Source organism: Hyperolius riggenbachi, chromosome 8 (assembly GCF_040937935.1).
Source record: "Hyperolius riggenbachi isolate aHypRig1 chromosome 8, aHypRig1.pri, whole genome shotgun sequence".
In the NCBI taxonomy this organism is placed as follows: Eukaryota; Metazoa; Chordata; class Amphibia; order Anura; family Hyperoliidae; genus Hyperolius; species Hyperolius riggenbachi.
This window is the reverse complement of record NC_090653.1, coordinates 208,271,984-208,288,831: the sequence shown is the minus strand read 5'-3', so window position 1 is coordinate 208,288,831 and position 16,848 is coordinate 208,271,984. Positions and strand designations below refer to the sequence as shown.

The following is a 16,848-nucleotide window of genomic DNA, read 5'->3' as shown; positions in this document are numbered from 1 at the left end:
GTTAACTTTAGGTTTGCCTGAGGTAAAATGTTTCCTGAATACGACATGCCTTATTGCCATGGTGATAGCTCTAGAAACGTTATTAAATACAGGAGATAAGCGTAGTGAATTGAGGCCATTGTCAAGTGTGTATCAATTTTGGTGTCAGTTCAGCTATGCCAAACTATTTTCTCCAAGCCTGCAGGGGTCCTTTAACCCCATGTAATATCTCTATATCTATTTCAGGAAATATAGTGGCCAAGCATCCTGTAAATATTTACTCCATCCTGTCCACAGACAACACAGTGAGTAAACTTCACTTTCTTTCTCTTCCTTGTTTTTTGTGATTTCCTTATTCTCTTTAATTACGGTTAAAGTGTGTCATCATCAATTGTATGCTTTCCCTCTCAAAAGTCTCTGCAAGTTCATTAATGGCCAATTAAAAAAAATTCAATTTGCAAGTTTTAATGCAATCTGCATGCACCGATTGAATTTGCATGCACTGGTGAATTGACAGCCACTCCACATTGTAACTCCTGGCTGACTTCCACTGGTACAAATTACAGTTTCTCCTCTCCTTTTACATGCACCCCCATACAAATGGCTGATTGTAATGCAATACAGACTCCAGACTCACTATTTACATAGGAGGGCAATTTACTTCTCTGTTGGAGTACATGGACGAGGAGTTTCTTTCACACATCACAAATGTCCACCATTACCTGGAGGCACACATGTAGGAGCCATATGACTATTCCTAACGATGGGTGGAGCCTTCTAACTATGGATGGGGAAATGAGACATTAGCATGATAAAAAAAATAGAGGGGACATTGACTGGCCTGTTCAGTCCTGAGCCTGTTTATGCAGTTGTGTGCTACCACTTTATTTGCACTATGCACTAGAACTTTGTTTATGTGATATCACTTGACTAAGTCCCTTCTGGGGTTAAACATGTAGAGTTCTGTATCACATGTTTAATTTTTGAGCAGGGGAATCCTATAGGACTGTTTTAACTCTGATATACGAGTTATAGGTTAATAGTTCCTAACCACCTTGGTGGCCTGGCCAGCGATGCAGTTCTGTGCACACTACTCCACCATGTATAGGATTTGCAAACCTGGGCTCACAAAGGGAGTGTTAATGAATCTAGGAGGTTGAGTGAGTTGCTACAATCACTACTCCCAACATGATTTAATTCACCACTTCCGTGGGTGGATGAGGAAGACAACGGGAGAATGCAGAACAAGCTATATTTAAGAGGGGCTGACTCATTAGTAACTACAATTCAAATCCAGTTAACAGATTACTGCTTTTTGTCATGTTCATTGGTGTAATCACTGTTCTTTTAGACACCCAGGTCCAACGCTGCATTAAAGCAGAATTCTGCATAATCTAACCATGGAGAAAATCCTTTAGCAAGGCTCCCGACATTGTTTATTTCTTCTCTTCATCTCTTTTGCATGAAGTCTGTTCCCCATCACTGATCAAGTATGTGGCAAGCATCTCTATCTAGTGATGCTTGGGTTTCTGGACACCGCTTTGCTGATTGGGTAGGGGGCCCTGCCAATGAAAGATGCCAAATAGCATTGAGTTCTGCAAAGGCAGCCTTCCATGATTTAGAAGTCATAAAGAGGAACTGAAGAGGTATACGGAGGCTGCCATATTTATTTCCTTTTAATCAATGCCAGTTGCCTGGCAGCCCTGCTGGTCTATTTCTCTGCAGTGGTATCTGAATAACACCAGAAACAAGCATGCAGCTAGTCTTGTCAGATCTGACTTTAAAGTCAGAAACACCTGATCTGCTGCACGCTTGTTCAAGGGCTATGGCTAATAGTATTAGAGGCAGAGGATCAGCAGGGCTGCCAGGCAACTGGTATTGCTTAAAAGGAAATAAACATGGCAGCCTCCATATTCCTCTCTCTTCAGTTGTCCTTTAAGATCTTCACTGCCCAGATAGAAGTGTTGAAGGGACAATGAACCTAGAAGAGAAGAAGATAAACAATGGAGACTGGAGAAGCCTTTGGGGGAGGTGAGTATCACTTTTTCTTATGTAGGATACATTTTAAAATTTTCCTGGAATTCAGCTTCCATGGACAGAAAAACATTTCCTTAGCTGTACACTTAACTCTTCATCCTTACCTTTTGTGGAATAGCATGCATGGAAACTGTAACTATTGTTATACTTATGCACAATAGAAGGATAGCGGAGTCATAAAATATAAAAGCACAAGGCCACATGATAATTAAATATGTCATGTAGTTGAAAACCTGATTTTTTTCTCTTCACTGGCTTGGAGCTCTTCTTTTCTTATTGGCTTTGTGCCTGTATGTAGAATAATTCAACAGGCAGTTTACTCGCCCTTCAATCTCCACACTGTGAAAGTTACGGTAACTTGATTAATGTGAATGAGTAAAAGAAGGTAAAACTGTAAATACATACAAAAGCATTTTATCAGACTATACGTGCAATGCAGGAGTGTGGAATAAGGACCGATTCACGCTTGTAATAAAAACGTACCTGTTCCATACGCTTTTTGGAGAAGACAAAAGCAAAGAGCGGATCATAATGTTAAAAATATTGGATGTCTTGACTTGCAAATAAAAATGGATTAATTGGATACATTCGTGAAATCTGAACGGAGACTCCAAACTTGGCATATTTGAGCGGACCCTCATGGAAGTAATGAAGGCCAATGCAAAAACAGATCTTGCATTCCCACACAGAACATCGATCTCAAATCGTATTCCAAAGCAGATTTCATAAATTTCCTGCTCTTCCACTCAGTGTCAATTTTGCGGACTTCTTGTTAAAAGCACGGCTTAACCTCCCTAGCGTTCTGGACGAGCTAGGCTCGTCCAGAGATGCCGGAGGTGACCGCTCAGGCCCCGCTGGGCCGATTTGAATATTTAAAAAAAAAAAAAACACGCAGCAAGCACTTTGCTTGCTGCGTGCCTTACCCGATCGCCGCCGATCCGCCGCGATAGAGCGCCCCCCCCCCAGCCGAGACCCCGTGCGCTGCCTGGCCAATCAGTGCCAGGCAGCGCTGAGGGGTGGATCGGGTCTCCCTGTGACGTCACGACGTCGATGAGGTCACGACGTGTGTCGCCATGGTGACGGGGAAGCCCTCCAAGAAATCCCGTTCAGAACGGGATTTCCGGACGGGCCATTGCGCCGGCGGCGATCGGAGGGGTGGGATGGACGCCGCAGGGAGGGGGAATCATGTAGCTAGCGCTAGGCTAGCTACATGAAAAATAAAAAAAAAATGTGCAAAAAACGTTCCCGCGGCCACAGGGCCACGGGAATCAGAACGCCAGGCAGGTTAAACAGGGCTTCAAACATGCCGACCAAGCAGTACATTAACGACTTGAATACCAGCAGTCTCACATTAACATGTGGTACATGAACATGTAAACTTGTAAAACAGCGCATTAACATTAAACGGTAGATTAAACATAAAGCGGTGCATTAAACAAAGCCATATGGGTAAAAAATTGCTTGGTACAACATAACCACTCCCAATTCCTTCCTATTGGTTAAAAAGTACATTACCATATCAAAAAACATCCACCAAATATTTAGCATACATTAAAAGGTACTGGAAACGTGTTCATTTAAAAAAAACAAAAATGATCCGCTGCAAGTGTGAACCGACCCTAATGCAATAAAGCACGTGTAAAAGAACTGATATGCATGATAATACAGTGTGCAACATCTGACTGAATCATTGCTGCAGATCAGGATGATATCACATCATGAACTATGGATCAGAACATGTAAAACAGCATATAATAAATGACTATTACAGTAAGAATGTCCGCTCCAATCACACAATGTCTCACAGCATAACCAATCTGGACTAAGTTCGCTGCAGGTAATTCCAGTTGTAATACAATTCAATACCACAGTCCTGCTGCGCTCTCCTTAAATTCCTATATTGAATAAAAGCATTCCCTCATAGTTTAATACTGTATAGGCATTAGAGATGGCCCGAATGGTTCGCCGGCGAACGGTTCCAGGCGAACTTCAGGGGGTTCGCGATAGCAGAGAACCGCAAACTTTACCAGAAGTTAGATTCGCCCCCCATAGTGCACCATTAGGGTCAACTTTGACCCTCTACATCACAGTCAGCAGGCACATTGTAGCCAATCAGGCTACACTCCCTCCTGGAGCCACTCCCCCCTTATAAAAGGCAGGCAGTGCCAGCCATTTTACTCACTCGTATACCTGCAGTAAATAGAGAAGGGACAGCTGCTGCAGACTCTCATAGGGAAAGATTAGTTAGGCTCTTGTAGGCTTCTTAGCTTGCTCCTTACTGATTCTTATTGCTAAAATAGCACCCCACAACAGCTCTTTTGAGAGCTAATCTTGTTCTTGTGATCGATTTTTTTTCTGTGTGTCCCACTGACACTTGTGTTGCATAGACAGCCTTGATCATTCATACTGTGTGTGCCACTGCCAGGCCCAGAACATTCAGTGACTACCTGTGCGTGTGACAGGTACACATTGTAATACCCATTTATTGCATATACCTACCTACCTGTTGTTCACAGTGCACCTACCTACCTACGTGAGTTAAGCGCACACAGTGTCACTGTGCCTGTCCGCTACCTGTCTGTGTGTGACAGGTGCACATTGTAATACCCATTACTGCATATACCTACCTGTTGTTCACAGTGCACCCACCTACCTACGTGAGTTGAGCGCACGCAGTGTCACTGTGCCTGTCCGCTACCTGTCTGTATGTGACAGGTGCACGTTGTAATACCCATTACTGCATATACCTACCTACCTGTTGTTCACAGTGCACCCACCTACCTACGTGAGTTGAGCGTACACAGTGTCACTATGCCTGTCCGCTACCTGTCTGTGTGTGACAGGTGCACATTGTAATACCCATCACTGCATATACAGTGATGTGAAAAACTATTTGCCCCCCTTCCTGATTTCTTATTCTTTTGCACGTTTGTCACACTTAAATGTTTCTGCTCATCAAAAACCGTTCACTATTAGTCAAAGATAACATAATTGAACACAAAATGCAGTTTTAAATTATGATTTTTATTATTTAGTGAGGAAAAAAACTCCAAACCTACATGGCCCTGTGTGAAAAAGAAATTGCCCCCTGAACCTAATAACTGGTTGGGCCACCCTTAGCAGCAATAACTGCAATCAAGTGTTTGCGATAACTTGCAACAAGTCTTTTACAGTGCTCTGGAGGAATTTTGGCCCACTCATCTTTGCAGAATTGTTGTAATTCCGCTTTATTTGAAGGTTTTCTAGCATGAACCGCCTTTTTAAGGTCATGCCACAACATCTCAATAGGATTCAGGTCAGGACTTTGACTAGGCCACTCCAAAGTCTTCATTTTGTTTTTCTTCAGCCATTCAGAGGTGGATTTGCTGGTGTGTTTTGGGTCATTGTCCTGCTGCAGCACCCAAGATCGCTTCAGCTTGAGTTGACGAACAGATGGCCGGACATTCTCCTTCAGGATTTTTTGGTAGACAGTAGAATTCATGGTTCCATCTATCACAGCAAGCCGTCCAGGTCCTGAAGCAACAAAACAACCCCAGACCATCAAACTACCACCACATTTTACTGTTGGTATGATGTTCTTTTGCTGAAATGCTGTGTTACTTCTACGCCAGATGTAACGGGACTCGCACCTTCCAAAAAGTTCAACTTTTGTCCCGTCAGTCCACAAGGTATTTTCCCAAAGGTCTTGGCAATCATTGAGATGTTTTTTAGCAAAATTGAGATGAGCCTTAATGTTCTTTTTGCTTAAAAGTGGTTTGCGCCTTGGATATCTGCCATGCAGGCCGTTTTTGCCCAGTCTCTTTCTTATGGTGGAGTCATGAACACTGACCTTAATTGAGGCAAGTGAGGCCTGCAGTTCTTTAGATGTTGTCCTGGGGTCTTTTGTGGCCTCACGGATGAGTTTTCTCTGCGCTCTTGGGGTAATTTTGGTCGGCCGGCCACTCCTGAATTTCTTTAGATCTTGGCATGATGTCTAGCTTTTGAGGTGGTTTTGATCTACTTCTCTGTGTCAGCTCCTATTTAACCGGTTCGGCCTATCTGGACGAGCTTTCTCGTCCAGATAGGCACTGCTGCTTTGCCTGCGTGATGCGCGCGATTGGGCGCGCGCCCGCGCGCACACCCACCCCCCGATCAGTGAATGGGAATATAATTCCCATTCACCGATCTAACTTCCCCACAGAAATACAGACGCTTTCTGTCCAGAGAGCGTGGTATTTCTGCCCCCAGGAAACTTCTCCTCTGAATTTTAGTTCCTGGATGCGAGATCGTTCGCATCCAGGACTTTTTTCACTGTGGCCATCTTGTGGCCAAAAAGTAAACTGCACCCACATACGTTTTTACTTAAAGAATTATAATATTTTACATTTAAAATAGGCAGTTTCCCTCCCACACCAAAAATTACCCACATACATTTTTTATAAAAAAATAAATAAAAAAAAATACAATAAAAAAAAACAAAAAACAACAACATAAATAGTTACCCAAGGGTCTGAACTTTTTAAATATGCATGTCAAGAGAGTATGTTATTATATTATTTAAAATTATAAGCTTATAATGGACGCAAATTGAAAAAATGCACCTTTATTTCTAAATGAAATATCGGCACCATAAATTGTGATAGGGACATTGTTTAAACGGTGTAATAACCGTGACAGATGGGCAAATAAAATACATGAGTTTTAATTACGGTAGCGTATATTAATTTCAAACTATAATGGCCAAAAACTGAGAAATAATGAATTTTTTTCATTTCTTTCTTAATCTTCCTGTTAAAATTGATTTAGAAAAAATAAATCTTAGCAAAATGTACTACCCAAAGAAAGCCTAATTAGTGGCGGAAAAAACAAGATATAGATCAATTCATTGTGATAAGTAGCAATAAAGTTATAGGCGAATGAATGGGAGGTGAACGTTGCTCGGATGCATGGGATTTTCGACACTGCGGCGCTGAACCGGTTAAGTGATTTCTTGATTGAAACAGGTGTGGCAGTAATCAGGCCGGGGGGTGACTACAGAAATTTAACTCAGGTGTAATAAACCACAGTTAAGTTATTTTTTTAACAAGGGGGGCAATCGCTTTTTCACACAGGGCCATGTAGATTTGGAGTTTTGTTTCTCACTAAATAATAAAAACCATCATTTAAAACTGCATTTTGTGTTCAATTATGTTATCTTTGACTAATAGTTAATGGTTTTTGATGAGCAGAAACAATTAAGTGTGACAAACATGCAAAAAAATAATAAATCAGGAAGGAGGGCACATAGGTTTTTCACATCGCTGTACCTACCTGTTTTCAGTGCACCCACCTCATCACTGCATATACCTAGCTGTTGTGTTCAGTGCACCCACATACCTACGTGAGTGCACGCAGTGTGATATACCACTCCGTGCATACCTGTTAACTGCACCTGTGTGACTGCACATTGTATTAGTCTAGTCAGTGCATACCTTTCACCTCATCCCCCCGATATAGACAAATCAGATAGAGGAAGAGGTAGAGGCAGACCCAGAGGAAGGCCACCCGGCAGGTCTGGCTGGGTGGCACTGAGGAGCGCTGCACTATATATAGATCTCGCTGGTCAGTCTCAGGTTGTCTGACGTTGCGAATACTTGCGTGTGAGCACTCAGACCAAAGTCAGATCCCACAGTGTGTTAGAACCAGGTGGACCTGGGAATTCACACTTAGCCAGATTACGCTTGTGTCATTACTGTGTTATACTTTAGACCAGTTCCAGGGTGTTGTGACCAAGGACCTCACACCCAAGCTTAGGAATACTGTGTCATACTTTAGACCAGTTCCTGGGTGTTGAGACCACGGACCTCAAACTCTAGACTAGGACTCTGCTTTATCTGTTTTGACCAATTGCTCTCTAGACCTCTCTCCTGCTTTCTGATTCGGTACATTTGCATATCTGCCTACCTGTTGCCAAACCCTGCCTGTACCTGGTTACCGAATCAGCCTTCTGTCTCTGTACCTTATCTGTTCGTGTGTTGCCGACCTGGCCTGGCTGACCCTTCTGGCTGTCACTCATACCTTGAGTGTTTAGTCTGTCTGTATTACCTGTGACACTACCTAGCCAAGTGTCAGGTAGCCGCAGAGACCTCCTGTTCCTCAGAGAGGCCTTTCGGCAGTCCAGTCAAGGGCTCTCTCCCTTAGGAGTCCTTTGGCTGCAGTATAGTCTGCTTCCAAGTATTGCAGGTAATCACTGGCTCGCAGGTTATCTCTGTCTCCTCTCCTAGGAGATAGTTCACACCCAGCCAAGGGCCATCTGCCCCTCAGGTGGTCCATGCTCATTGTTATCTGCGTCTCCCGCCCCACGGGAGACAGCCTACTGTTGCACCAAAACACTTACACTTTATCAGGTGTCCAGAGGTTAGTCATACTTGTATTATTGGTGATTCTGCAGATCATCAATAATCGGGTATATATCTGTATTGTTGGTGATACTGCAGATCACCAATAATCAGATTCTCTCTGTGTGCTGACACCAATCGTTACACATTATTGTTACAATCAGATGAATGCGCTAAGCAAGTTACAGTACCTCATATGTCTGAGTTAGGCGACAGTTTTGGAGGTGTCTGAGGCAAACAAAGCTGGGCAGGATGATTATGATGATGATGATCATAACCGGCCCTTGATATGAGCGACCGGAGCAGTCGCCCAGGGCTCCGGCTTCCAAGGGGGCGCCTACAGCTGGTTGCCTATACTGAGGGCACCTACACCTGATTTACTATACTGGGGGCAGCTATAGCTGGCTACCTATACTGAGGGCACCAACAACTGGCTACCTATACTGGAGGCACTTACGCCTGGCTACCTATGGGGGGATGGAGACCTTCAACTGACTTCCTATACTGGGGGCACCTATGCTTGGCAACCTATATTGAAGGTACCTACACATGAGATCCTATACTGTGGGCACCTATACCTATCTACCTACCTATACTGAGTCTGACGGCGTTGGGGGTGGGGGTGGGGATAGCCGCACTGCGGCTATAATGCTTGGTGCAAATTGTCAGTGCTGTGCTATCATTCTAAATGGGGGGGGGGAGGCGGCTAACTGTCCCACTGATTGTTTTTATTAATATTCCTGAAAAGTTCTAGCCTTCCTTTTTAAGTGTATTCAGGATAATGCACTCTTTCCATCCGTTTCGTTGTTATGAATAGTATATTTTCTATTATACATATGTGACGTGTCACAGATAGAGTTGGGCCGAACGGTTCGCCTGCGAACGGTTCCATGCGAACTTCCGTGGTTCGCGTTCGCGTCCCGCAGGCGAACCTTTGCGGAAGTTCGGTTTGCCCCATAATGCACATGGAGGGTCAACTTTGACCCTCTACATCACAGTCAGCAGGCCCAGTGTAGCCAATTAGGCTACACTAGCCCCTGGAGCCCCACCCCCCTTATATAAGGCAGGCAGCGGCGGCCATTACGGTCACTCGTGTGCCTGCATTAGTGAGAGTAGAGCGAGCTGCTGCAGACTGTCTCTCTAGGGAAAGATTAGTTAGGCTTAGCTTGTTCCTGGCTGCATACCTGTTCTGTGAACCCACCACTGCATACCTGTACTGTGAACCCACCACTGCATACCTGTTCAGTGAATCCACCACTGCATACCTGTTCAGTGAATCCACCACTGCATACCTGTTCTGTGAACCCACCACTGCATACCTGTACTGTGAACCCACCACTGCATACCTGTACTGTGAACCCACCACTGCATACCTGTTCAGTGAACCCACCACTGCATACCTGTTCAGTGAACCCACCACTGCATACCTGTTCAGTGAACCCACCACTGCATACCTGTTCAGTGAACCTGCCACTGCATACCTGTTCTGTGAACCCACCACTGCATACCTGTTCTGTGAACCCACCACTGCATACCTGTTCAGTGAACCTGCCACTGCATACCTGTTCTGTTCAGTGGACCCGCCACTGTATACCTGTTCTGTTCAGTGAACCCGCCACTGTATACCTGTTCAGTGAACCCACCACTGTATACCTGTACTGTTCAGTGAACCCGCCACTGCATACCTGTTCTGTGAACCCGCCACTGTATACCTGTTCTGTTCAGTGAACCTGCCACTGCATACCTGTTCTGTGAACCCACCACTGTATACCTGTACTGTTCAGTGAACCCGCCACTGCATACCTGTTCTGTTCAGTGGACCCGCTACTGTATACCTGTTCTATTCAGTGAACCCGCCACTGTATACCTGTACTGTTCAGTGAACCCGCCACTGCATACCTGTTGTGTTCAGTGAACCTGCCACTGCATACCTGTTCTGTGAACCCGCCACTGCATACCTGTTCTGTTCAGTGGACCCGCCACTGTATACCTGTTCTGTTCAGTGAACCCGCCACTGTATACCTGTTCTGTTCAGTGAACCCGCCACTGTATATGGGCGACCATATGGGCTGTAAAGCCACCAAAACCTGCACTCTCGCCATGGTGCGCACCAGTCCAGCACGGCCGTCACTACACAAACAGCTGTTTGCGGTGCGTTACACGGTGAGTTTGGTGTGTCAGTGTGAAGCAGTACCTTAATTACACTCCCTGATTGATGTATACACATGCAAGATGTTTTAAAGCACTTTAGGCCTGTCATTTAGCATTCAATGTGATTTCTGCCCTTAAAACGCTGCTTTGCGTCAAATCCAGATTTTTCCCGGGGACTTTTGGCGTGTATCCCACTCCGCCATGCCCCCCTCCAGGTGTTAGACCCCTTGAAACATCTTTTCCATCACTTTTGTGGCCAGCATAATTTTTTTTTTCCAAAATTCGCATCCCCATTGAAGTCTATTGCGGTTCGCGAACTTTAACGCGAACCGAACGTTACGCAAAAGTTCGCGAACCCGGTTCCCGAACCTAAAATCGGAGGTTTGGCCCAACTCTAGTCACAGAGATCTGAGCATTTGGCATGATGTGTCACAACGTCAAAAAGGTTGGGAACTACTGTCCTAGGAGATATCTCAGTAGAAAAGGGGAATTGCATATGGGCCTGTGTGTGTATATGCACGTTGAAAGAGGATGGGGGGGGGGGCACAAAAATCAGTTTTCGCTCAGGGTGCTGTGAAACCTAAGGCCGGCCTTGATGATGATGATACGGATCAAACATATGTTCCCAATAGAGGAGGTGAACAAGGGACAGTTCAGAGGGGGAGTCAGAGAGAAGTAGGAGGAGACGAGTTCCTGAAAGAAGTAGGGGGAGCTCATCATCAGAAACAGCTGGTGGCAGTGTCTGGCGGCATGTATCACCACCTATGTACAGCCAGCCAACATGCCCTTCAATGTCAGCTGCTGATGCCACCATAATGCCATCACCCCAGGGGGGCTCAGCGGTTTGGAAATTTTTTAGCGTGTCTGCCTCAGATCGGAGCAATGCCCTCTGTTCTCTCTGCCTCCAAACATTGAGCCGTGGAAAGGCCAACTCTCACGTAGGGACAAGTGCCTTTACGAAGGCACATAGAGAAAAGGCACAAACTGCAATGGGAAGAGCACCTGAGCAAAAGCAGCACACAAAAGAAAAGCCACTCCCCTTCTCCTCTTCCTCCTTCAGGTGCAGCATCTTCAGGCGCTTTCTCCCTTGCACCTTCACAGCCACCCTGCTCCACTCCGCCTCTGCCCTTGAGCGGTTCCTGCTCCTCTGCCCACAGCAGCCAGGTGTCCGTGAAGGAAATCTTTGAGCGGAAGAAGCCAATTTCTGCCAGGCACCCCCTTGCCCGGCGTCTGACAGCTGGCTTGGCAGAACTGTTAGCTCGCCAGCTGTTACCATACCAGCTGGTGGACTCTGAGGCCTTCTGTAAATTTGTGGCCATTGGGACACCGTAGTGGAAGATACCAGGCCGCAATTATTTCTCTAAAAAGGCGATACCCAAACTGTACCGTGAAGTGGAGAGGCAAGTGGTGTCATCTCTGGCACACAGCGTTGGGTCAAGGGTCCACCTGACCACGGATACCTGGTCTTCCAAGCGCGGTCAGGGCCGCTACATTACTTACACAGCCCATTGGGTCAACCTGGTGACCGATGGCAAGCAGGGAGTATGTGGCTGTGCAGCAGACCAACTTGTGACACCTCCACGGCTTGCAGGCAGGCCTCCTGCCACCTCCTCTCCTTCTCCTCCTGCTACATCCTCTTTGCCATCGTCCTCCTCCTTGGCTGAATGGCAGTTCAACTCTACTGGTGCTGCGATCTCCTCTCCAGCTACACAGCCCCATCTCCCCAGGGCCTATGCTGCATGCCAGGTACGACGGTGTCACACCATCTTAGACATGTCTTGCCTCAAATCAGAGAGTCACACAGGACCAGCTCTTCTGGCTGCTCTTAACAAACAGGTGGATCAGTGGCCGACTCCGCACCAGCTGGAGATCGGCAACGTGGTGTGTGACAACGGCAGCAATTTCATTTCTGCGTTGAATTTGGGAAAGCTGACACGTACCCTGCATAGCACATGTGCTGAATCTAGTCATTCAAAGATTTGTGTCAAAGTACCCAGGCTTAGAGGACGTCCTGAAGCAGGCCAGGAAGTTATGTGGGCATTTCAGGTGGTCTTACACGGGCATGGAACGCTTTGCGGACATTCAGCGGAGAAACCACTGCTTTGCGGACAAACAGCGGAGATGCTTGATATGTGATAGCCCGACTCGCTGGAATTCGACCCTGGTCATGTTCTCTTGCCTGCTAGAACAGGAGAAAGCCGTCACCCAGTACCTGTACAATTACAGTAAAAGGACACAATCTGGGGAGATGGGGATGTTCTGGCCCAACAACTGGACACTGATGCGAAATGCATGCAGACTCATGCGGCCGTTTGAGGAGGTGACCAACCTCGTGAGTCGCAGTGAAGGCACCATCAGCGACTTGATCCCGTACGCTTACTTCCTGGAGCGTGCTGTGCGTAGAGTGGTGGATCAAGCTGTGGAGGAGCGTGAAGAGGAACAGTTATGACAGAGCAATTTTCAACAGAACCAGGTGTTTCCTCAACACCTTCGGCAGCACAGAGGGGGAAGGAGGATGAAGTGTCGTGTGGGGAAGAGGAGTCAGACTCGAATGATGAGGAAGGTATTTCTTTGGAGGAGGAGGAAGAGGTGGTGGCAGAAGAACAACCGCAGCAGGCGTCGCAGGGGGCATGTGCTGCTCGAGGTTCCCATGGTATTGTTCGTGGCTGGGGGGAGGAGGAGGACTTACCTGACGTCACTGAGGAAGAGCAAGAGGAGATGGATAGTACGTCTGGATCCAACTTTGTACAGATGGCTTCTTTCATGCTGTCCACCCTTTTGAGGGACCCCCATATCAAAAAACTCAAGGGGAATGAGTTGTACTGGGTGGCCACGCTACTAGACCCTCGGTATAGGCATAAAGTGGCGGACATGTTAGCAACTCACCAGAAGGCAGAAAGGATGCAGCACTTGCAGAACAAGCTGGCAACTATGCTTTACAATGCATTTAAGGGTGATGTCACAGCACAACGCAATAAAGTTACCACTGCCAGTAATCCTTCTCCCATGTCCAGGCAGGCAAGGACAGGATGCTCCAGCGATCTCATAGTGATGTCGGACATGCGGACATTCTTTAGTCCAACGCCTCAACTTAGCACTTCCAGATCCACCCTCCACCAATGCCTGGACCAGCAGGTAGCGGACTACCTGGCCTTATGTGTGGATGTAGACACTGTGAGCAGCGATGGACCCTTGGACTACTGGGTGCACAGGCTTGACCTATGGTGGCCAGAGCTGTCCCAATTTGCCATCCAACGTCTGTCTTGCCCTGCCTCAAGGGTCCTGTCAGAAAGGACCTTCAGCGCAGCTGGAGGCATTGTCACTGAGAAGAGAAGTCGCCTAAGTCACAAAAGTGTTCAGTACCTCACCTTTATCAAAATGAATGAGGCATGGATCCCGGAGGACTACTGCTCGCCCGTAGACTAAGTCAGTCCCCACACACAGCATCTCCGCCTGCACACCGTGTGACTGTCTGCCTGCCCCAAGACTAAGTAGCTCCCCACACAGCACCTCTGCCCACAGGCCGCTTGAATGCCTTCTCCGTCACCATCAACAGGGTCCAGGACTCCAGGCGGATTCCTGAATTTTTAAGGCCACTGCTAGCAGCGGCCGCTATACTAATTTTCCTGGTGCGTGTACATGCCTGCCTAATTTTTCTGGCTGGACTGCAGGTGCAACAACAAAACAAAAAGGCATGTACAAGTGCCCATTACCCTTTGTGATCATTACCTTGCCGCGGTGAAGGGGCTTGTGTATCACAATGAAGCAATGACCGCCGGCTATATGAGTGTCTCGGGGGGTGGCACACCAAAGATAATAAGGTCGTTGCTTCATTGTGGACAGACCAAATTTGATCAGCTGGACAGTCACTGTTCTGTCATTCAGCTACCTCAGCCCGGCGACCATATGGACTGGAAAGCCACCATCACCTGCACGTTCGTCATGGTGCGCACCAGTCCAGCACGGCCGTCACTACACAAACAGCTGTTTGCAGTCACTGCATACCTTTTACTGCATCTTTGACTGCACATTGTACTATACCTGGCAGTCACTGCATACCTTTCACTTGAATGGATGGCAGACTTGCCCTCCATAACAGATTCTCGTTACAGGTAGTACAGTCTATCAGTGTCATCTACAGCAGGGCCTCGAAAATTCCTCCTTTTGGTCACTACCTTGGGACGTGCATGCCATGCCTGCTGCCTTCCTAGGATGTGTGGTAGCCATTCCTGCTCCTTTGCCCACAGCGTGCCTGCTGCCTTCGTTGGATGTGTGGTGGTGGTAGCCGTTTCTTAGGCTCCCACTCTGGAACGCAATCGAACCAGGATTCCTCGGCCATTACCAGTGGTCACTCACAATGGCAGACTTGCCCGCCACAAAAGATTCTCGTTGCAGGTACTGAACAGCAAGCAGAACAAGTATTTAAAAAAATAGATATAAGCTTTAACAATGGTAGAGAAAGAACCATTGAAAATTGATAAGGCAGTCAGACATTTCCTGACATCACTGAGTGAGGAAGAGCAATCTCGCCATGGTGCGCACCAGTCCAGCACGCACGTCACTACGCAAACAGCTGTTTGCGGTGCGTTACACAGTGAGTTTGGTGTGTCAGTGTGAAGCAGTACTCTAATTACAGTCCCTGACTGATGTATACACATGCAAGATGTTTTACAGATCTTTAGGCCTGCAATTTAGCATTCAATGTGATTTCTGCCCTTATAACGGTGCTTAGCGTCCAATCCAGATTTTTCCCCGGGACTTTTGGCATCTATCCCACTCCGCCATGCCCCTCTCCAGGCGTTAGACCCCTTGAAACATCTTTTCCATCACTTTTGTGGCCAGCATAAATGTTTCTAGTTTTCAAAGTTCTCCTCCCCATTGAAGACTATTGCGGTTCCTGAAAGTTTGCGCAAATCGTACGTTTGGCGAAGGTTCGCGAACCCGGTTTGCGAACCGAAAATCGGAGGTTCGAGCCATCTCTAATAGGCATTCAAATGAAGCGCTTATTGAGATTCCTCACTGCTATATATGAACGAACCTACCAGATCACAATCTTCAATGTATCAAAATTCCATTATAATTCATTAAAAACTAACATAAAACAACATTGCGTAGCACTGTTAAAAGTTAACTTCCAATTGTGCGCATGAATTGCACTTACATGCTTTTGGTTTTTCATCAGGCACATCACAAATCTGCACTGCTGCCCATAATCCTAATCAAGTCTATAGCGGTTCGCCGGGTTGCATACATTTGCGGAAGGTCACATTCACTGTTTCGCAAACGGAAAATTCTATGTTTGCAACATCTTTATATGGAGCCGTGGCATACAACAACGTTAACCAAACCTATATCTGAAATCAGGCTAAATGGAGAACAAATCGTGCAGAGTGCTGGATTTCTACACAGGGTAACATAGACAAATAGGCCTAGGGTAGCTTTGGCTGCAAACACTAAGCAGTTAATAAAAGAAGTGCACAAGGGAGCAGGCGGCTACATATGTAAGAGAGGAGTTGCTGCATATGGTACAAGGTGCCATGTACATGGTGGTTGCACATGGAATCCATGTAAAAAAAATAGCACCACATGCTTATGGTGCATAGTGTAGTTGATAAAATCCACACAGCAAAATCAGTTAACCCTTCACACACTCACAAGCAAATGTTAATACAAAAGCTTTCAGAGAGATCAATGATCCAGGAAAAAACACACAGATCCAGGCACATCGCCTCAAGTCAGGACATTTAAATGAGTTAAAGTAATGAAGCTGCAGTAGGGGGTGTGGCCAACAAAATAGCAAAATCAGTTAACCCTTCACACACTCACATGCAAATGTTCATGCAAATGCATACACAGAAATCAATCATCCAGAAACCATTGCTATTCCTACAGCTAATAGCCAGGGTCTTGGTTCAAAAGAAAACATTCTCTTGCTTAGTCACCTACGCTGCACAGAGGTACCCCTGAATTTGTAGGTGTCCTAAATCTGGCCCTGTAACATGCATAGTGCAAATATGCAAATATTCAATGCATCAAACAAAGATTAGAAGCACATACAGTATTCTGACATTCCGTCTTGGGACAGATTGTGCATTAAACTAATTCCACAAGGGACCTAACAAAATATATCCATGTGCACCAAGCACACACCAGCATAAGCTGTGTGCATACTAACAATGGTCACAGACAGGGAATGAGGGGGTGCACTGTATAATGCTGGGAATACACCATACAATTCTCTGTTAGATTTACCTGCCAGATAGATAAAGTTCAACATGTTGGAAATGTATCTATCTTACCATCTATCTGCCTAGCAATTACTTAG

At 46.2% G+C, this 16,848-nt stretch overlaps 1 protein-coding gene across 1 annotated transcript in view; it reads left to right on the top strand.

Annotated features, from left to right (window-relative positions):
* Positions 1-16,848, top strand: part of ADGRD2 (adhesion G protein-coupled receptor D2) — a 463,372-nt gene that overhangs the window by 355,001 nt on the left and 91,523 nt on the right. The window contains exon 21 of the mRNA XM_068247950.1: positions 226-284. Coding sequence (XP_068104051.1) covers positions 226-284 — 59 coding nt within the window. The remainder of the gene's footprint in view (positions 1-225; positions 285-16,848) is intronic.